Raw genomic sequence first — 22,409 nt, 5'->3', positions numbered from 1 at the left:
TCTGTGTTTTCCACCTGAAATAAGTGATATGCCACGTATCTATGGAAGACATCCTTGCAGAAATTTTCCAATGAGGGGTAGGGTTACCATAGCTGAGATAGATTTCACTTTCTGGTACACGGCTTGCTTAGTGACGTGCCAGATTTATTAATAGATGCATCCTATTTCACAAGGACATTTTGCTAAGGCTGGCATGAGAAAGGCCAGTCATACTCAATTGGCCAATTTGTTGAATGTGTTCTGTGTCGAATAATTGAGGAAGAATCCAGAGGTAGTGACAATGTATCTATACCCTATATTGTGGATTCCGGAGAAAGGCAAAAAAACAACAACCCATGAGGCTGATACCAATTGGCCAATGTCAAGGGAAAAAATTGTTGACTCTGACTCCAGCAATCTAAAACCTGTAAGCTGTAATATTTTTCCATTCAAGAATGGCGTCCAGGCCCTTCTTGAACTTACACAATGAATCCACCATCACCCGTGGCAATGAGTTATCTGAAAAAAGTACGGGAACAGTCTCGCTGTTCTTACAGTAAAGAGTCCCCGTTTATGTTGCTATTGAAATGGTCTTTCCTCTAGACTTAGAACATGCCCTGTCACTGACACCAGCCTAGGAGTAAAAAGATCATTAGAAACGTAATGATTAGAGATGAGCGAGTACTGTTTGGATCAGCCGATCCGAACACCACGCTCGCATAGAAATGAATGGACGTAGCCGGCACGCAGGGGGTTAAGCGGACGGCTGCCGTCAAAGCGGAAGTACCAGGTGCATCCATTCATTTCTATGGAGCGTGCTGTTCGGATCGGCTGATCCGAACAGTACTCGCTCATCTCTAGTAATGATCATTGATCATAACAAAGTATTCTAGTGACTTCAGATAACTTAAAGCATTAAGTGATGACAAAGTAAACACTACAAACTAGTGGAAGTCTTAGGGAGCCTTCACACGGAGTAGACGCTCCGCTCATTCTGAACGTTAAAACTCGTTCAGAGTGAGCGGCGTTAAAACAGATCCTATTGATTTCTATAGGTGCCTGCATATGCGCGCTCCCCATTGAAATCAATGGGAGGCTTTTTTACCTATTGCTTTCAATGTGATACGTGCGTATGCCGGCACACATAGAAATCAATGGGATCTGTTTTAACGCCGCTCACTCTCAACGAGTTTACGTTCAGAATGAGCGGAGCGTTTACTCCTTGTGAAGGCTCCCTCAGGCTGGTCTTACACGGTTGTAATGTAAGTCCGCAAATGGTCCGCAATTGAGGGTTTTCACATTATATTCAATGTGGCCGTTTACACCACCGGATATTTTATCCGTGGTGTGCCAGGCCGCAACCGAGGTCCGAAATTTATAGAGCAGGTCCGTAATGGCCGTGAATTGCTACACTGCATGGACTCGCCCATAGAACTCTATGGGCGAGTGCGGCAGTTCACGGGCGTCTGTGTTGCTGATCAGTAACTTGCGGACCGTAAAGTCATTACGGCCGTGTAATACCAGCCTTAAACCCGCAGAGATAATTCAGCAGCAATAACAATACAAGTAAAGGTTTCTAAGCAAAATTACACTTTCAATCAAATCTAAAAGGGATGTCCGAATTATATACATATATGTGTAATTTATTAATTTATTTTTTAAGACTTAGACAGTACAATGTTCCCGTCTAGACATAGTAGTGTCCTCTAAGTGTTCACACAATATAGTGCCTCCAGGTATGGGATTGGTGAGTGAGCAGTGAGTACAATTGTCAGTACTCAATATTCTCAGTGCCATTTGCCTAGAGTGAAGTTGGCGCATAGGCACTGAGAGGGGTGGAGAGTCCTGGGAAAGGTAAGTACAGACTCAACACTCACTTCAAAGCCCCGTCACAACCCGTAAGCACTGCCATCACTTTTGGTGTAGGCACTTGTTAGTTACCATGCCATCGTTCAGCAGAATGGAGCCGGCTAACATCAGCAGGGGGGCAGTTTTAAACCTGAAACTGCCCTTTATTTACACCTCTACATAGTGGTATTTTATAACCCATTCTGCCCCTCTCTTAGGGTCCATTCACACGGAGGAAAATGGTGTGGAATTTCAGCACTGAAAAAATAGCCTCCCGTTGACTTCAATGGGTTCCTTTTTCTGCTAGTAGAAATCATTGTACATTGGATACCACTATATGCCTTATGTAAAAACTTATTACTAAGGAAAACCATTGTTGATTGTCACTTTTCCCGGAAAGAGAGCACAGAATAGTGATTTGTGGTTGGCACAGGAGGAGGAGAGCTCTGAGGAGGAGGAGGTGGTAACTTTGTTCACTAGCACTCGGCTGTATTGATCCTGACATTTCATGTTCTGTATAAAGGTAGCTGTGTAGCTGTTTCATCTGTGGTCTCTTTCTCTCTCAGTAGACCTGCACATGGCTGTACCACTATACCTAGACTGGCGCTGGAGTTAAAGCAAATCATCCATTGTACCTCGCATCCCAAACTTCCCCAGGTCCATCCCATACGGGTGATGATGCCTCTAGGACAGCTCATAAAGGGAGCCAGCTTGGACGAACTGATACAGATGTGCATCCAAACTTTTGGTGAGTTATTACAACTCTTCTCTAGTTAGTTGTGTTTGGTTCCAAGGATGGTTCACGGTCTCTTGCATTCATTGTCCACACTCTTCTTCTCCTGTAGATGTTTAGATCCAGTTTATGGAGTTAGAAGAACATCCTATAAGTTGGTACATTATAATAGTACACAAAAGAAACTCAGCCCTTCTACATCTGAACACTCTTTTCCTGTTATTCTACTGCAATAGCTTACCATGGTCTTATATCTAGCTGTGATTTTCCACAGTACTCGTATGTTTCCAGTTTACTGATAACTATATATAGTGAGTAGGTGTACAATGTACACAGAAGATTGTTCTGGTGTATTGTCCCTGACAAAATTTGTTATCGGTGTCTGGGACACTTAGGGACACAGTGACCTGTTCAGTTTTAGAGGTTTTGAGCACCTTATCCCATTATACTTATCTCGGGAGGGAATTACCGTATATACTCGAGTATAAGCCGACCCGAATATAAGCTGAGGCCCCTAATTTTACCACAAAAAAATGGGAAAATTTATTGACTCGAGTATAAGCCTAGAGGGGGACATGCAGCAGCTACTGGAAAATTTCAAAAATTAAAATGGTCAGAGTTTTTGGGTGCAGTAGATGCTGGGAAAGGAGAGGGGGTGTTTTGGTTGTCTGTCTGCCCCTTCCCTGAGTTTGAGGACTGGGTTTTTTCTCCCCACGTGGATTTCAGCCTGGCTGAATATAGGGTATCTGCAGTGCTCCTATTAACCCCTTCCCTACGGAACAGGAGCGCTACAGATCCCCTATATTCAGTAGACCGGGCACTGTCAGACACAGGGATACCTAATGTGTTTGTGTTTCACAGAAATATTCTACTTTTATATGTATTCTAGGGAAAGGAGGGATTTAGAACTTTTATTTTTTTTAAAGTTTCTCCCCCCCCCCCCCCCCACTATTCTATGGGAGATTCTATACATTGATATTGCGGCTGGTCATAGACTCCCCCACCCCCCCAAAAAAAAAAAAATTTGCCGAGGGGGGCTTTTTCAGCACTGAAACTTCTCTACAGAATTGAATTTTGTAGACAGAAATGTGGGACGTGGTCGTGGATTTTGATCCAAAAAAACAGAATTTTGTCTAACATACTCCCCACATAACTCTTCCTAACCTCCTCAGTGAATTGAAATCATATGGCTCTATCTCAGGTTACAAGGTTAATCCTATCAAGACTGAGGCTCTTCCTCTGAACATACCCGATGTAACCTTGCGCCTATTGTAGTCTAACTTTGACTTTCAGTGGCGTACTCGCTCCTTGCGTTATTTAGGGATTCATTTGTCCCCATCCTATTCCACTCTCTTTTCAGCTAACTATCCCCATCTCTTTGGGGAACTACGCTCCCTCCTAGATAGATGGCGCCCCCTCTGTATTTCTCTCATTGGCCGTATTAATGCTGTTAAAATGACCCTTCTTCCGAAACTCTTGTACTTTTTTGACACTCTCCCCGTAACGGTTCCGCAATCGGAGTTGTGTGCTCTCCAGAAGGCGATTTTTCCAGTTCATATGGAATGGCAAATGTCATCGTATCCTCCGCTCTGCGATGTTCTCTGGTAGAACGGAGGGGGGCTGGTGGTCCCACATATCCTGCACTACTATTGGGCCTCCCATTTACGTTGCATTCCATTTTGGGCTGCATCGCTTGCCTACACAAAGTGGTTGGAAATTGAAAAACTTTGGCTAGCTCCGGTCCATCCTAATGCATTCCTGTGGTCCCGCTCACCCCCCTTCCCGCAATCCCCCTCTTAGGGCCTATCCGTTTCACGCGAGTTCTGTAGCTTTTGTGTTCAAAACTTTTTACATTGGCGTCCCCACGCTCCTCCATGGTCTCCTTCCTGTATAACCCGCTCCTCCCTGGGGGACTCGAAGCAGCTATGGTGCGTCCTTGGACCACACGCGGCCTCTTTCACGTAGCAGATTTATTTGACCCATTGACTCTGGAGCTCAGGCCCTTTGAATATTTTACCTCCACCTTGTAGATGCCGGCTTCAGAGTGCTTTCACTATCAACAGATTGCTCATTTTATCTTTTCCCAGTTTGGTTCTCTTTGGGTATCCACACCTACTGCCTTCGAGAAGATCTGCCGAGCGGGTACTTCTACTGCCGGCTTGATTTAATTTATATTTAGGCTTCTCTCTTCTTCTGGAGGGACTACCCCTATCTCTCACAAGTACATGGCTAAATGGTCGGAAGCGTTAGACAGATTTCACCTGGTCAGTGGCTGGTAATTTGGTCTCGCGCCAATAAATCTTCCACTTGTATTTAATTTTGTGAGACTCAATTTAAAATACTCATGCACTGGTATCATACCGCTATACTGCTCCATTCCCTTAACCCTAGTGTTTCCCCTCTCTGCTGGCGCTGCCAGTTGAGTGTTGGTACATTATACCATATCTTTTGGGACTGTACCTCTATCCGTCCTTTTTGGTCGGAAGTTCAGTCCCTTACCAATGCCCTCTTTATTCAGGGAGTCCCACTTGACTCGCTTATTTACTTAATCTCCCTAATTCGCATCTAGGTAAACAGACCTCTAAATTGTTTTTATACATTTGCACCGCAGCCAAAACGCTCATAGCCCTCCACTGGAAGAGGTACTCTACACCCTCGGAAGCGGACCTGATTGCTAGAATTAAGGATATCCGTTTTATGGAGTACTAAACGGCATCTCTTAACCATTCTATGAATACTTTTCAGGTCCTCTGGAAGTATATATTGATTGAAGCTTCTGCACTTCAATGTCTATTGAAATATTGTGCAAGGTTTCTAAAACTAGTTACCTCATTGGAGGACGGGAACATATTTGAGCCCCTTCAAGCTAAAGGACCTAGACCTGACCTCTGCACCATAAGGGTGCATTCACACTGAGTAAACGCTAGCTTATTCTGAACGTAAAACACGTTCAGAATAAGCGGCGTCTAAAGCAGCTCCATTCATTTCTATGGGAGCGGGGATACGAGCGCTCCCCATAGAAATGAATGGGCTGCTTCTTTCACTCCGTGCAGTCCCATTGAAGTGAATGGGGAGTGCCGGCGTATACGGCAAGCTCTGCTCATGCCGGAGCGTACACGCCGGCACTCCCCATTCACTTCAATGGGACTGCACGGAGTGAAAGGAGCAGCCCATTCATTTCTATGGGGAGCGCTCGTATCCCCGCTCCCATAGAAATGAATGGAGCTGCTTTAGACGCCGCTTATTCTGAACGTGTTTTACGTTCAGAATAAGCTAGCGTTTACTCAGTGTGAATGCACCCTAAGACTTGAAGCTTTTCGAGCCAAAGCTAAAAGTGAGAATTTTATAATCACTAGTAAAGTTCTTATGGCCACTTACAGTCACCATAGGGTCCAAGTCTTGGAGTGGTATTATACATGTTTCAGTTAGTACAGGAACAGGTAATGAAAACTGTATGTATCAGGTCACAATTCGCGACTCATGAACTATTCATTTTCCGGACCTGAGAAAAAAAAATGTTAGGTATTCCATCACAAAGCCAAGATCTGAAATGGTTAACATACTGGAAAATGGAAACATTTCTGAAAATCTCATTACCCCTATGGTGGAGGCAACTAGGAAGACATTATTTAAACTAAAAATAACCCATATCTTGGAAAGAAAACACTAATGTGGACAGTGACATAATGAGTAAGGTCTATAGGTCTATCAGATGTCAGTGACTGGTGCTGGAGCTACAGATAAGTATTGTCACTGCTTACCCAGATAAGCCATGAGACAGTCCAGATACTGATAAGTGTAGATTAGGGCAAGCCTGTGTCCTCTAAACCAGTGATTTCCGACCATTCGGATGGACACATTTGTGTAATTTTTTTACTGCGTCATTTTTGGGGATTGTTAAAGCAAGAATTTAAGTGTCTTTATAGCCATGCATATATAGTACAGTACATACACCTATAAAAATACAGGGAATAGAATTGTATGGCTCAAACCCCCACCGATTAGGAGAACAGGGGAGTTTTGTTCCCCATTCTGAATGGATCGGTGGTCGGACCATTCAGTTCACCATGGTACTTTTGGTACTCCTATGGAAATTAATGGGACGCTGGAGATGGGAGAGCCAGAGGTAACTGAGCACTGTACCGGCTATCTCCAGGAGTCCTATTGAAATGAATGGAGTGTTACACCACTCCATTCAGAATAGACAACACAGTTGCCACATTCACCTCCGTAAAGGGTCTGAGTGGTTGGTCCCCCATCAATCTGCAAGTTAAGGAATTGTCCGAAGATTATCCCTTACTATTACTTATAGGTAACAAAGTGTCTGAATGCTGAGAATCTTACCATTAGGACACCCACCGCCAAGACAATGGCGCTCCTGTGTCCATCCCTTTCCATGGGTCGGATGTGCAAAGTGTCTATGGGTTGCTATCTGCCTCAGTCCCATAATGTCTGAATGTGGCATAGCACATGAACACGACCACCACTTCATTGAGAGGAGAAGCACAAAAGCCCCTTTTGAATGGTAGGACCCTCAACAGTCCCGTTATCCTGTGGGTAGGTAATATGAGTTTATACTGGGAAAACCCTTCAAAAGCATATCTGCTATAGTCATGCCACCACATGCAAGAGCTGCAAAGCATACAAATAAGTCAGTTCTCCTATGAGCCAAAATGGCAAATAGACTCACAGTTTTGACTTTGGTGTATTCATGAGGGGAGCATTCCCCTGCCCCTCTCAGGTGGCTGCTGTATATGTGCATGAATATACGGAGACCCCAGCAATTGGTGTAAGGTTTTGTGGCAGACACACAGCCACCTCTGTTCTTCCCTAGAGGTGTCACTGTAAAATATAGAGAAATATAATTATTAAACGTGCATTTTAGTGCTATCGTAATATTGGCTTTCACTTGTTGCATTGATATATCACTGGTTGGCTTTGAAATATAGAGAAATAGGAGTATATAGGACGTATTGATATCTTATATCTAAAGGACAATATAACCTAAACTCTAAGGCTTAGCTCACATGTAAATAACGTGTGGCTTATTTTGGCACCGGAAAAAAACGCTTCCTAATTAGGAAGCGTTTTTTTTTTTACCTTGGCACGCTTTTTGTGGAGCGCTTTTTTGTAAAAAACGCTTCCAGTCGGTTTTCCCATCCTTTAAGAGAACGGGCAAAAAACGCGCGGTAAAAAACACTTCCCATTCACTTCTATTGCTTTCTTCAGGCGGAAAACGACTGAAGAAAGGTCATGTCGCTTCTTTTTCTCTGTTAGCAGAAAAAAAAAGCTAGCAGTCTACATAAACTACATGTCTTATATAAGAGTTACTGATATCATCCTACTCTGTATGTGGGGAAGGGTACAAGACCTGTTATTGCACACAGCGGGCTTCCTGTCTGGCTTCCATCTTCTGATGGTATTCAAGCACGTACAGACGGTACACATTGGTCACTTACATAGAAAAAGTCAAAGAGCACTAAACCACTAGACCACTAAAAAAAAATAAATCACCAGTTGAGTCTTATCTTGGTCAAATCAGGTTAAGCACACGGTTGTGTTAGGACTCGGTTTTGCAAAGAAGTGAAACAGGGCTCATATTGCAGGGTATGGCGCCTTTACTTCACCTCTTTATGCCTCAGATTTCATTTATAAGATAAGATAATCCTTTAAAAAGTCCCACCATGGGAAACTTCAGTGTGTTACATAGTCATAGCATGTAGAATGCTCCATCAGATATGGTATATATGTAGGTTTCCATCCCTAGAAGCGTTGGTCCATGCAAATGGCACCTGATGGAGCCTAAATGATCTTGAACAGCTCCATCCTAGGGAACCATACCAGAACAAACAAAGGGCTCCAGCCACAGGTAAAAGGAACTTCAACTTTAATAAATCACATGAAATCCATTCAAAAATTTGCTTATGTATTTCAGGTTTACAACAAACCCTTAGCCATCGCATACCACCTCTAAGCTTTTCTTCCCACTTCTCATAGATTATAAGGGTGTGTTCAGACATTGCACTTTTTCAGATGCTGTTGGCCATATTAATATATTGGGGCAAAATGGACCCCCTTTTTACCCAATAGGTGGGTCCCCTATGGTTTCTACATAGATATGCATTCTGTTACAGAGAATTCACATGTGGAAGATTTGTTACAGAATCTTCTGGGGCTAAAAAAAAATCCCAAAAGAAATCCATTATATACATTTAGGCTGAGACCCTACGTTGCGGAAACGCAGTTTTTTTTGTTGCAGATTTTGTGGTGGTTTTTGAGCCAACGTAAGGAGTGGATTGAGCAGAAGGGAGAAGTTTAAGAACTTCCTATATATTGCTCATTCCGTTTGAAGCCATTCTTGGCTTTGGCTCAAAAAAACGCAACAAAATCTGCAACAAAAAAAGCTGTTTTTCCGCAATGTGGGACATCAGCCTGAGGCTAAGGCCCCATATTGTGGAAATGCAGCTTTTTATGTTGCAGATTTTGGAGTGTTTTTTGAGCTAAAGCCAAGAATGTCTAAAAAAGAAATGGGGAACATATAAGAAGTTTTTATATACCTTTTGCTCAATCCACTCTTGTCTTTGACTCAAAAAACACAGCAAAATCTGCAACAAAAAAAGCTGTGTTTCCACAACGTGGGGCCGCAGCCTTAAATAGGGAAATTTTTGCAACGTGCGAGCCCTATTCACATGTATGGGACTGTCACAGAAATTCCTGAACCTATCCAACCGTGCGTGAACTCGTCTTGGAGATCGAGATGTCTTGTTCCACAATATATTTATGTAGATCTTGAATGAACTTTCATCCATGATTGCGGAAAAGATCTGACACTGCTAAATGTAGGTTGCGGGGCAGGTTTATGTAAGTTTAGATCTTTGTTGCAGCCTCAAACACGGAGATGAAATGTCGCTGGCCGAGCACCAATCAGAAGGTGTTTGATGTGAGAACCTCCCGCTGAGCCCAGTCAATAGAGAATGACATCAGGAGACTTTGTTGTTGTTTCTTTGAAGTACTTAACCATTTATCCCGACCTCTAGAATGGATGGAATCTATAAGTGTTAGGTAACTGTGATATATTCTGTGAAACTAGGAGCGTAGCCTTCCAAACTAAGAAAGAATAGTCATAGTACATGGTCAAGAGTATGTAGACATCCAAACATCACATTTGTAGGCACAGAATGTATCCTGCTTAAAGGGATATTCTGGTAATTACAATTATTTCTTGTCCAAAAGGATAGGAAATAGCTGTCTGTTTGGAGGGGTCCAAATGCTTGGTGGCTTACTGTATCAGCGGTGTGGCAGGTTTTGTACGCTGCTTTATACACCTATGGGATTGTCGAAGAGAAGCTGAGGACTGCACTTATCTGTGGCTGGCAGTACCATAGCATGGAATTGAGTCCATACTGCATAAGTGCAACTTACCACACCATTCAGGGCACACAAATCTTGTGATCAGCAGGGGTCCCAGCTATTGGATTCTTACCAATTGGACAATCATTTCCCAACTTTTGGATGGGGGATAGCTTGTAATTACAGGAATATCCCTTAAATCACACGCACAGAGGGGGAGGATTATGGCGCGTAATCTACGTCATAATCCGACCCCTCACAATGGTGGTCTATGTAGACCGCCAGGCTTCTTTTTTTCCGTGAGCGGCATGCTGCCGCTCACTGAAAAAAGAAGCGGGCTGCCCTTTCTTCAGGTGGATTCTGGCAGCAACCTCCGGGTTTGGCCCGTTCATTTGAGCCGATACTGGATTATAATCCACTCAGTATCAGCAGATTCTTGAGAATAATGTTCAAGAATCAGTGACGAAGTTGAAGTTACGCCGGGGATGGATATTTCAGCAAGACAATGATCCAAAACACCGCTCCAAATCCTCAGGCATTCATGCAGAGGAACAATTACAATGTTCTGGAATGGCCATCCCAGTCCCCAGACCTGAATATCATTGAACATCTGTGGGATGATTTGAAGTGGGCTGTCCATGCTCGGCGACCATCAAACTTAACTGAACTTGAATTGTTTGTCCAAAATACCTTTATCCAGGATCCAGGATCTGATTAAAAGCTACAGGAAGCGACTAGAGGCTGTTATCTTTGCAAAAGGAGGATGTACTAAATATTAATGTCACTTTTCTGTTGAGGTGCCCATACTTTTGCACCGGTCAAATTTTGGTTTAATGCATATTGCGCATTTTCTGTTAGTACAATAAACCTCATTTCAATCCTGAAATTTTACTGTGTCCATCAGTTATTAGATATATCAAACTGAAATGGCTGTTGCAAACACCAAAATATTTAGAACTAAAAATGATTAAGATTAATAGGGGTGCCCAAACTTTTTCATAGGACTGTAAATAGCCCCCCCCCCCAGTATTATATGCTCTTTAGTACGCCCCCCCAGTATTATATGCTCTTTAGTACACCCCCCAGTATTATAAGCCACCCCAGTATTATAAGCCCCCCCAGTATTATACACTCCCCCCAGTATTATAAGCCCCCTCAGTATTATACACTCCCCCCAGTATTATACACTCCCCCCAGTATTATAAGCCCCCTCAGTATTATACACTCCCCCCAGTATTATACACTCCCCCCAGTATTATACACTCCCCCCAGTATTATACACCCCACCCAGTATTATAAGCCCCCCCAGTATTATACACTCCCCCCCAGTATCATACACCCCACCAAGTATTATAAGCGCTCCCCCCAACATCATATACACAGTGAGCCACTCTCATACTCACCCCTGAAGAGCCGCCGGCATCCACCTTCTTGTCACTGGCGGCGCTGATGACGTCATCGCGCCCGCGTCGGGGCAGAGGTCAAACTCTGCAGCCAGTGTAGGCCGCGGTCGCGCGATCCGCGGCCTTCCCTGACAGCTTTCAGCTGTATGTGCATTTGCACATACAACTGAAGGCAGTGATCGCTCATCAACGGGGAATCCTGTACCGGATTCCCTGTTGGTGAGCGATCCGGGCGACCGCACGCGTGCCAGCATGGAGGGCTCTGCGTGCCCTCTCTGGCACGCGTGCCATAGGTTCGCCATCACTGATCTATACTATAAACCCACAGCAAAAATGTTGGTGGTTTGAGTGTCTTTAGGGTCTCATTGTCCTTGTTTGGGGCGTGTGGGTGTCGGTGGGTATGGGGTAGACAGGTGATGGGGGGGTTTAGGGGGGTTTAATAGTCCGTGGGGGATGGGTGGTTTGATAGTCCATGCGTCTCATCTTCCTCTTGTTTGGTGACAGCTGGACACGTATTGGGCAGCGATCTCCACAGTGGCCTCCTCCTCTCCCAGTAGGATGTAGTGTTTCCTCTTCTTGTCTGCAGATATGAAGTCTGGGATGTGGGCAGAGAGTCTTTGGTAGTATACGGCCCTCATGGCTGAGTATTTGGTGCAGTGTAGCAGGAAGTGGGTCTCGTCTTCTAGGGCCCCCTGGTCACAGTGCTGGCACAGTCTGTTCTCCCGTGGCTTGTACGTCTGCCTGTATCGCCCCGTCTCTATCTCTAGGTTGTGGGCGCTCTGTCTGTACCGGCTCAGGGCTTGTCTGTGTTTGGGGTGCCGTATTCTCTCCAAGTAGGTGGCCATGGTGTAGTCCCTTTGTAGAGATTGGTACATGGTGAGTTTCTTGGAGTTATTTAGTTCATTTCTCCATTCTTTAATGTACCGCTCTCTGTTTGCCTCTGTGGTCGCCTTTATTTCAGCCCCTCCTGCTGTATAACATACTGCCTGCAGATACCGTGTATATTAATCTGCTAATTTCCTCCAGATCTATAACATGCTGCCTGCAGATACTGTATATATCAATCAGCTCAGCTCCTCCTGCTGTATAACATACTGCCTGCAGAAACGATATATATCAATCTGCTAATCTCCTCCAGCTCTATAACATGCTGTTTGTAAATACTATATATATTAATCTGCTCAGCTCCTCCTGCAATATAACATACTGCCTGCAGATACATTATATATCAATCTGCTCAGCTCCTCATGCTGTATAGCATACTGTCTGCAGATATTGTGTATATACATAAATCTGCTCAGCTCCTCTAGTTCTATAACATGCTGTCTGCAGATACCCTTATATCAATCTGCTTAGCTCCTCCTGTTCTATAACATACCTCCTACAGATACTGTATATATCAATCTGCTTAGCTCCTCCTGTTCTATAACTTACCTCCTACAGATACTGTGTATAGCAATCTGCGCAGTTCCTCCTGTTCTATAGCATACTGTCTGTAGATACCCTGTATATCAATTTGCTCTGCTCCTCCTGTTCTATAATATAATGCCTACAGATACTGTATATATCAATCTGCTAAGCTCCCACTGTTATAACATACCTCCTAGAGATAATGTATATATTAATCTTCTCAGCTCATCTACTTCTAAAACATGCAATTTGACTACATTTGTTGGCAGGTCCCCTTTAAAGCACCATAGCTAGGGACTACTACCCATTCCTTTTATTAGAATGTCTTATAAAATATATGATCTACATATAAAAAGACAGGATCCCCTGCGGGAACAGCTACAAGTCGCAAAAGGAGCATTTCAGAAAGCTAAATGTATGCAGCGTCTTGTGTAAACCTTGGATCTGTCAGTCGTGATCTTAACAAAAACCTATAGCTGCCTTTCTATCCTTGAGTGTTGCCTCTTGGTGGGGGTCTGCTCTGTGTGGTACCTGGAGAGCAGGAATCAACTGGAAACCCCCAGGGACTGATTCAGTGCTGGGAAATGTGGGAGGAACATTAACAAAAGAAAGTCTATTGTTTGTCATTCTGGAGGAAAATGGAGGAAAATTGCAATCACATTAGCATTAATACAACAAGTTTCCCTGAATGGAAACACGGCAGGAAATCTTCTGCTAACCTGCAAGAACAGAAGAAGTGAAATGGAGAAACGGCCTCCTTAATTTAGATTTATGTTCCGTGACGTGATGTACAGCGTAAATGACAGATTATGTGCTAAAGTGGAATCTTATGTTCTTGGAGTGATCCTAGAAAACAACTTGCCACACTGTATAATAATCCTGAGTACCTCGGCAAGCTATTGCTTATGTAACTGGGACAAAGCCACCGGCTGGTGTGATATCATGCAACGTGTGGCCACGTGTACCATAGGCTTGTATTGCGATATTAACTCAATGTGCTACACTCGGAGAACAAACAGTTCACTCTTTGCTGGACTGGAGTGCTTAGGGCCCACCAGTAAAATTAATTGTGGGGGCCCCCTATACAGCTACGGTACATGCAAATATTACCATCGCTACCATAGCGTACTGCCTAGTTCTTACCTCCTGATTCCTTCTGATCCCTGGTCCTGTCAGTAGTCTGCTGTCTAGCCCTTGCCTTGCTCTAGGGCCATCTTAGCTCTGTGTGCCCACCAAGTCGCAGACCTCAAGCAGCAGCAAGATGATTGGCGATTGGTTAGGGGCCCCTGCAATGTGATTGACAGGGGCCCAGGGAGGAAGGACACTGGTGTCCTGGCACTGCACCTTGATGTCATTTCAACCTCCCAGCGTGTCTACCGTATCCTATCCTACTAATATGTTTGTTCCTCAATCACAGCCAAAAGGCTGAACGGATTTAGGTGAGATTTCACACATACCTAGATATTCACTAGGAAGGAAACATAGGCCACTTCTTAGGTCCCACACTCACCCGGAATCTGGACTGCGACTGGCAAAAGTTCTCTCCAGCTCCGCTGCAGGACCTGAGATGACGTCATTGTAGGTCTTTCAGCGGGGCTCCGTAGGGAACTGTGGTAGGGGTGCACCTGGGGGTGCTTTGCGTGTCTTCAACCGGCGGGGGCCATTGTCACGAACCGTGGAGAGGGGCTGGTGGGGCGCACAGGCTGGAGTGGCAACAGAGGGTGAAACACATGGGCGCGAGAGCGTCTGCAGGGGGAAAATAGGCCAGGTGCGTTGAGGACGGTGGGCCTGGGGGTGCAAAGGAGGTGGGTCTCGCAGGGGGTCAGGGGACCGCGGATGAAGTCATGGGTACTGCTAGTATAACAATAAACTGGATAGTTCCTTATTATCTATATGAAGTACAGTGAGCATACTGTGCATCCCAGGCTGAGCTGGGGGTCACGCCTGGCTCAGGGGCCCTCTGGGGGATTCACCAGTTCACCTATGGGCCAGTCCAAGCTGGAATCTACTCATGGATGTAGTGCATGGCTCATACCATGTGCGAGATACTGTATGTACACCCCCCACAATTTCTTTAACCTCATCATCTTGAAAATGCCTCCCTAAACCACTTCTTGTAAATTATATTAAGCGATAAATAAAGAGGAAGCGCAAAGCAAAGTGTGAGACGAAAAGAGATCAGAAATTTCCTTCTTAGTATGTAGGGATGTGAGCAGAGAACATTAAAGGGAACCTAAACTGCAACATATCCCCTAATAATAGAGCAGGATGCCTTTGACATGTGGAATTAAAGGCACCTGAACCCTCAAAATGCTTTCCCAAAATATGCTTATGGCATTGAGTCTTCCTTGCGCATTAACATATATCTCTAAAACCAGTCTGTTTCATTGCGCCAAAGCTGCTTATGTGAAAAATGCAATAATTTTGTGAATGTTCTACCGTTTTGTATCTAATTTTAGTATATAGACCAGTGTGTCTCCATGGTAGCAGACTACACTAAAACTATGTAGTCTGATGTTGCAGTTATGCTCCCGCCTGTCCCTTACTTCTTGCTGTTGCAGATTAGCACGGTGCACTGACATAAGATGGTTTGTATATGGCAGTAAGGATGCATCTGACCCTTTATGTTATGACCTCTGTATTTACCAGCAGTGTGCATGTCACATCCTGTACTGTTCACCGCGGAGTTCCTGTAGTTCTACTAGATCACAATTGTCCTCTGTAATCTTTCTAAACCTTATCTTTTTCAGATTCTGATGGGAATGTATGCCAGGGCAGCGAGCTGGTACAAATCATGCTGACAATGCATGGGTTCCTGATTCCCTCAGCGGACCTGCTCAACAAGCTCAGGACACTATATCCTTTACTGCATAGTGCTTACATATAAAGCAGGCTTTTGTCGAGCATTGCAATGTCCCTATTGTCTAGCCCAGGGGTAGGGAACCTTCGGCCCTCCAGCTGCTGTGAAACTGCAACTCCCAACATGCTCCATTCACTTCCATGGGAGTTCCAAGAACAGCATAGCAAGTATGCATGATGGGAGTTGTAGTTTTGCAACAGCTAGAGAGCCGTACATTCCCTACCCCTGGTCTAGCCATTTGGTACCTTGGAATCAGAGCTATGTTTGGTTTCAGGTGTCCATGATATGGCTTCATTTAGGCACCTGTATTACACAGTCCAGTCACATTAATGTGACCACCTGTCAAAATCCACAATAACCACCTTGGGCACAGCGGACCGCTGCGAGACGTGCAGGAAGAGAGGGGATGTTGTGGTGATGTTCACTGGGATGCTGAGCCATGCCGACTCCAGTGCCAGCTGCGCTAGGTTACGCGGTTGAGCATCCATGGCGCGAACAACCCGATCGAGGTGGTCCCACAGATTCTCGATTGGGTTCAAGTCCGGGGAATTTGCTGGCCAAGGGAGTACGGTAAACTCATCCTGGTGCTCCTCGAACTACGCACCTATACTGTGAGCTTTATGACACGTCGCATTGTCCTGCTGGTAGATGCCGTCATCCAGAGGAAAAACAATTCGCATGTAGGGGTGAACATGGTCCGCAAGGATAGATGCATGCTTGTGTTGATCCATCGTGCCTTCCACAGTGATGAGTGCACTCAGTTGGCTGATGACACGTGCCTTCTGCCATTGGTTATTTAACATTAACATCAAAAGTAGGCGGTGGTCACGTTAATATGACTGGACTGTGCAAGTCTTCAATGACTAGACCTCCTGTGGTTAAAATAAACCGAACCTACAAAGCTATGGTAGGACCACAAACGGTTTATGCATTGTGATCGCATTACAGATGCCAAAATTCATCTGTGTTGAGGCTTTTTGACCAGAATTACAGGAGTTTGAGACTGATCTGAATCAGATGTAATAGACCAATAATGCCATACATGGCAGATCTGTTGCAGAAATTTCTGCAAATGAAAATCTGTTCCATTTGTTGGATGGTAGGTGTTGGTTGCAAGTCATTTGTAGATGAAAGGGATAGTTGCAGGTGTGAATTCATTCTTAAGCAAAATATCCACACACCGAGTGTGTCAGTGATACAGGCGTATGCAGATAATGAAGAGACACATAAGAACGTGTGCTGGTATTGACAGGCGTGTGCTCATGAGGCTGCAGGTAATGAGGATTCTCATGGGGGAGGCATAACCTGGCAACAGAGAGATTACGTCCAATGCTTGTTTATTCCATAACCCCCTTAGACTGATCTTGTAGAATTGCATACAATACCATACAACACCATATATCACATAAATAATACACTACAGTCTCTCTCTTACCATTTCTCCTATAAAATATTATGACTATTACATTTTTTACCTTAACTGACGTTCCAAACATATGAGGAGGCTTTGGAGAAGAGGTCATTGATCTGCCTCAAGATCTGCTACTTTGTAAGGTAAGATCATGTAAGAAGCCTGTGGCAGTCTGCATTGTAGAGGACAGCTGAACTTTCTAGGAAATGTTCTGACATATTAACTCCTTCCATTATTCACATTAGATATTGGATCACAGAACTTTGGACCATGTTTAAAATGGACTCGCGTCTAACTCAGACTATGGAGGAGTTCCAGGAGATGGTTCGAGCGCAAGGCGAAGAGTCACACTGGCGTCTTCTTGACACTGCTCAAATGTTAGTAGATCCTATCTGTAGCATATCTAATCTTTCTGTCTATTGATCTGTCTGAAAATATATATTTGTTCAGATTGGGATGTGCTGTCTGAATTTTCCATTTGTGTATCTCATGAGGGTTGTGGCCCCCTCTATCGGACTTGCACTCATTTAGTGCGCCCTTATATTCTACTTTAGTCTCCCATCTGTCTAAGGCTATTGTTCTTATAATATAGCACCGCTCTGTGTTTTGCTAGCTCTGTGTTCACTTTGTAGACCTATTCTTGTCCCAAGAGAGGTACGTCTGTTTAGTTTAGGGTCCCATTGGAATAAGGTCACCTTGTCGGGGCAGATGGTCTTTTACTGTTTGATCAAATATGTACAGCCAAGTCTAGTTCTATTGATCTATCTCACATCTGCCTATATCATCTATCTGTTTTATATCCATTTCATATCTATCCTCTCAATATCTCATATCTGCCTGTATTATCTATCTGTCCATATTCTAGTAACTCTCGGGAATGGTCAAGAAAACTGACACAAAGAATAAAGCCGAACTGCAGCAAGAAGAGGAAAGTCTCTCTTTTGTTTGACCACCTGGAGCCACAAGAACTGGCAGAACACTTGACTTATCTGGAGTTCAAGTCATTCCGCAGAATTTCTGTGAGTAAACCAACCAGAAGGAATGACGACACAAGGCTATCACAATATGAGAGTCTGCTTCAGGCCTATTATATCTATTTCACACATAATAATAATAATAATAATAATACATTTTATTTATATAGCGCCAACATATTCTGCAGCACTGTACAATTTGTAGGGTTCAAATACAGACAAAGATACATTACAAAGAAAGTCATTTCACACAATGGTACTGAGGGCCCTGCTCACAAGAGCTTACAATCTATGAGGTAGAGGGGGTGACCCAAGAGATAGCAGGGGCGATATTGCTTATGCAGAGGTCAGACAATTTTGTAATAGAGGTGACTGTCATTACACAAACATAAAACTTTATAAGCCATCACTAGTCGTGTCCTTTAACATGTGGATGGAGCTTGGACCTATAAAGTTAGCCTGAAATGGCATCATATCATGTGGGGAAATGTGGGAGCGGGGACAGAGAAGGGTTAAATTTTGGGGATTCTAATTATAGTACGGAAGGGTTTACGTTAGAAATTGTGATAGGCCTGTCTGAAAAGATGTGTCTTTAGTTTGTATTTGAAACTGTAGAAATTGGGAATTAATCTGATTGTCCGGGAGAGAGCATTCTAGAGAAGTGGTGCAGCTCGGGAGAAGTCTTGTATACGAGTGTGGGAGGTTCTGATAATAGAGGATGTAAGTGTTAGGTCATTGAGTGAGCGGAGAGTATGGGTTGGGCGGTAGACAGATATAAGGGAGGAAATGTAGGGAGGTGCAGAATTATGGAGAGCCTTGTGGATGAGAGTGATAACTTTATATTTTATTCTATAATGAATAGACAGCCAATGTAGCGACTGGCACAGACCAGAGGGACACTTACGGGAATGCATGTGGACACTAGCTTGGTTACGTCAGGACTGTATATAGGACAGTTGTTATTGCATTAAAGTCACAGTGGTGGGTTGTGACTGTGTTTTGGCCTACACACAAAAAACATACTACAGGACAGACAAAAAGCTACAGCTCAGCTCCATTTCAAGGGTTTTTTAGTATATGGATGGTCTATCTAAAGCATAGGCCATTGATGTGAGCTGTTTATTACCTTGTCTACTTAGCAGCCGCAGGGCATGGTATTGACTTGCATGGGGAAAACCTACAATTTCCAGTACCAGGACTACTAAGTAGATAGTATATAAGTAGACGCACTGAGTAAAATATAGAAGAGGCTGCAGGGCTCCCATCGATCTGATATTTTCATGATCAATCCTAATAATAGACTAGCTCATCAGAAACAAAGGGCCCTTTTGTTTTAGCAATTGGTGGGGGTCTCTGTACCCAGAACTCCAGCAATCAAAACGTCTTTACATGTCACAATGAAAAGTCAAAAGTTTTCAAAAATGAGTCAGATCTTAAAACATTTCAGCTGCCATTGTTCTTTACAAATTCAGATTAAGGGTCTTTGTCTTCAAGATAACTACAATCCTGAGTCATTCACTGTCTCTAGCTGTCTGTTCCCGTACTTCAGCATCTTCACAGGCGTAGATCTACCCTTGACATAATCAAACTGAGGCAAGCATTAGCACAATATACAATGATGTCATTCATCAGGCTGAACATCTTTTGTTACAAGAAACTTTTCATCACTCAGATACTTAGTCTATGAAGGTTATGTGAAATAGCGCGTTTTTTTCTGGAACCCATTGGGCTATAAGCTAAATATAATAAGTCACCAACTTGCATTTTTTATCATAATTTTGATTTGTTTCTCTTAGTTTTCTGACTATCAGAACTACATTGTGAATGGTTGCGTGAAAGATAACCCCACCATGGAACGGTCAATTGCTCTCTGCAATGGGATTTCTCAGTGGGTTCAGTTGATGGTCTTGAGCCGACCAACCCCTCAGTTACGAGCTGAGGTTCTCACCAAATTCATTCATGTGGCTCAGGTGAGTAAGTTATGTCCATGCTTAGTGAAGGAGTAAAGAAGGACACGGCCGTCTACACCAACATCACTTATTTTTGGTTGTCCTTACAGAAACTTCAGCAGCTGCAGAACTTTAACACTTTGATGGCAGTCATTGGAGGTCTTTGTCACAGCTCCATATCTAGGCTAAAGGAGACCAGTTCTCATGTTTCTCATGATGTACATAAGGTATGAGTTAAATTAGACAATTGTCTACCTAAGGCTAGGGCTACAACGTGACTTTTGCCCACATACCATTAGGATTGCAAATGTTACAGTGCCAGTTGTACCAAGTGTTATTGAATGTGGTCATGCAAAAATCCAGTGGGATTGGATTTCTGCCAACGGTTGGGTCGAGGTCGTGGCACCTTGTAGATCACAACGTGAGCACATTTCCTTATACAGGAGTGAACTATTCATATTGAAACTACTGCTTGGATGATGTAGCATATTGGTCAACAATGTGAACCAGGTATTTGGGAGGATAGCATCTGGAGAGAGCCACAAAAATTTTGCAGAGGCCATGCCCTATTTTCTCTGCCCGTATAACAAAATGTTCTGACCACACCCATATTTTGGGACGTGATCAGCACATATAGTGCCCATGTCATATATAAAATAATAGATGGGGAGTTCCAGCAGGCTTAGAGATTTGCCAGATTTGGGAACGTTGTCTTTAAAGGGGACCTGGAGTATTTCTCGGCCCGTCAACTTACAAGCAAGATTTAATGAACGGAATAAACAGATTGCATTTTCTTGCAGGTCCTTAATGAAATGACAGAGCTCCTGTCCTCCTGTAGGAATTACGACAATTACCGGAGAGTATACAATGAGTGCAGCAATTTCAAGATTCCCATCCTTGGGGTGCATCTAAAAGATCTCATTTCCCTTTATGAGGCCATGCCCGACTTTCTGGATGAGAAGAAAATCAATGTGCCAAAGTTGCATTCCATGTACAACCATATCAATGAGCTGATCCAGTTACAAAATATAGCGCCCCCACTGGATGCCAATATGGATCTTGTACATCTACTTACAGTGAGTAAGGCCCTCAGAATAATATATAATGTAGTGTCTGTCCTGTGGGTTGCACCACTGTCTTATCCTCTCATTGTAATTCGAAAGAGTACCAGTCACATTTAGAAATATCTGCAGTCAGCATGTTATAGAGCAAGAGGAACAGAGCAGATTGATACAGTATATTTTGTTGGCAGTTTACAATTTTGTATGCTATCTATGACATAGCCATAACTCCAGCATCCAAGCTATCGATGACATAGCCATAAGTCCAGAAACCAAGCTATCGATGACATAGCCATAAGTCCAGAAACCAAGCTATCGATGACATAGCCATGAGTTCAGAATCAAAGCTATCAATGACATAGCCATGAGTCCAGAATCAAAGCTATCCATTGACATAGCCATAAGTTCAAAATCAAAGCTATCGATGACATAGCCATAAGTCCAGAATCCAAGCTATCGATGACATAGCCATGAGTCCAGAATCCAAGCTATCGATGACATAGCCATGAGTCCAGAATCAAAGCTATCGTTGACATAGCCATAAGTCCAGAATCCAAGCTATTTGTTGCTGGATTTATGGCTATGTCATCGATAGCTGGGATGCTGAAGCTACGGCTATGTTATAGATAGCTTGGATGCTGGAATTATGGTTATCAATGACAAAGCCATATCTTCAGAAGTCATGCTATCTATGACATAGGAAAAACTCTAGCATCTAAGCTATCTATGACATAGCCATAGCTTCAGTAGCCATGCTATCAATAACATAGCCATATCTCCAATAGCCTTGCTATCTATGATATAGCCATACCTTCAGTAGCCATGCTATCAATAACATAGCCATATCTCCAATAGCCTTGCTATCTATGATATAGCCATACCTTCAGCAGCCATGCTATCAATAACATAGCCATAACTTGAGCAGCTATGCTATCTATGACATAGTTGTAACTTCGCAAGCCATGCTATCTAGGATGTAGCCATACCTTTGGCAGTCACGCTAGTCCTCACATAGCCATACAACCATATAAACCCCCTCATTGGTAACCTAGCTGTCTTGTAAATACCATATTGCCTATGACCTTCACCAGTAATAACACGCTTCTATGGTTTTTCATTGTCCATGGAAGGAAAGATAGGGGTTTTCTATGTAAACGTCTACACTTACATAACCAGGTCACGTTGCTGTTGGCCGGGGTAAACAGATGCCTGCTTTAATTGTGTAATATCTAAAATTGAATTTAGGATTTAATCTGATGCCTGGGGCAACAGCAGTATATTTATTTGCACTGGTTTTTATAAATGTACTTCATTGTTCATGTGTTTTCCAGCTCTCTCTGGACTTGTATTACACAGAAGATGAAATGTATGAGTTGTCCTATGCAAGGGAACCCAGAAACTATCGGGCTCCAGTAAGTAGAAAAGAGAAAT

General features: G+C 43.5%; 1 protein-coding gene across 6 annotated transcripts in view; it reads left to right on the top strand.

Moving 5' to 3' along the window:
- The window catches only part of RASGRP1 (RAS guanyl releasing protein 1), a 45,967-nt gene that overhangs the window by 10,176 nt on the left and 13,382 nt on the right, over positions 1–22,409 (top strand). For 3 of the 6 annotated variants that reach the window (XM_075282980.1, XM_075282984.1, XM_075282982.1), the window contains exons 2-10: positions 2,397–2,575; positions 15,474–15,583; positions 17,082–17,137; positions 17,240–17,371; positions 17,860–18,013; positions 19,765–19,938; positions 20,028–20,144; positions 20,718–20,993; positions 22,310–22,390. In XM_075282980.1, the coding sequence (XP_075139081.1) occupies positions 2,397–2,575; positions 15,474–15,583; positions 17,082–17,137; positions 17,240–17,371; positions 17,860–18,013; positions 19,765–19,938; positions 20,028–20,144; positions 20,718–20,993; positions 22,310–22,390 (1,279 nt within the window). Of the gene's footprint in view, positions 1–2,393; positions 2,576–15,473; positions 15,584–17,081; positions 17,138–17,239; positions 17,372–17,859; positions 18,014–19,764; positions 19,939–20,027; positions 20,145–20,717; positions 20,994–22,309; positions 22,391–22,409 lie in introns of all 6 variants that reach the window. The other 3 variants (XM_075282979.1, XM_075282983.1, XM_075282981.1) reach the window with 1 other exon arrangement.

This window comes from Leptodactylus fuscus, chromosome 7 (genome assembly GCF_031893055.1).
Source record: "Leptodactylus fuscus isolate aLepFus1 chromosome 7, aLepFus1.hap2, whole genome shotgun sequence".
In the NCBI taxonomy this organism is placed as follows: Eukaryota; Metazoa; Chordata; class Amphibia; order Anura; family Leptodactylidae; genus Leptodactylus; species Leptodactylus fuscus.
The sequence above is the reverse complement of the archived record's forward strand: the minus strand, read 5'-3'. Positions and strand labels throughout refer to the sequence as shown.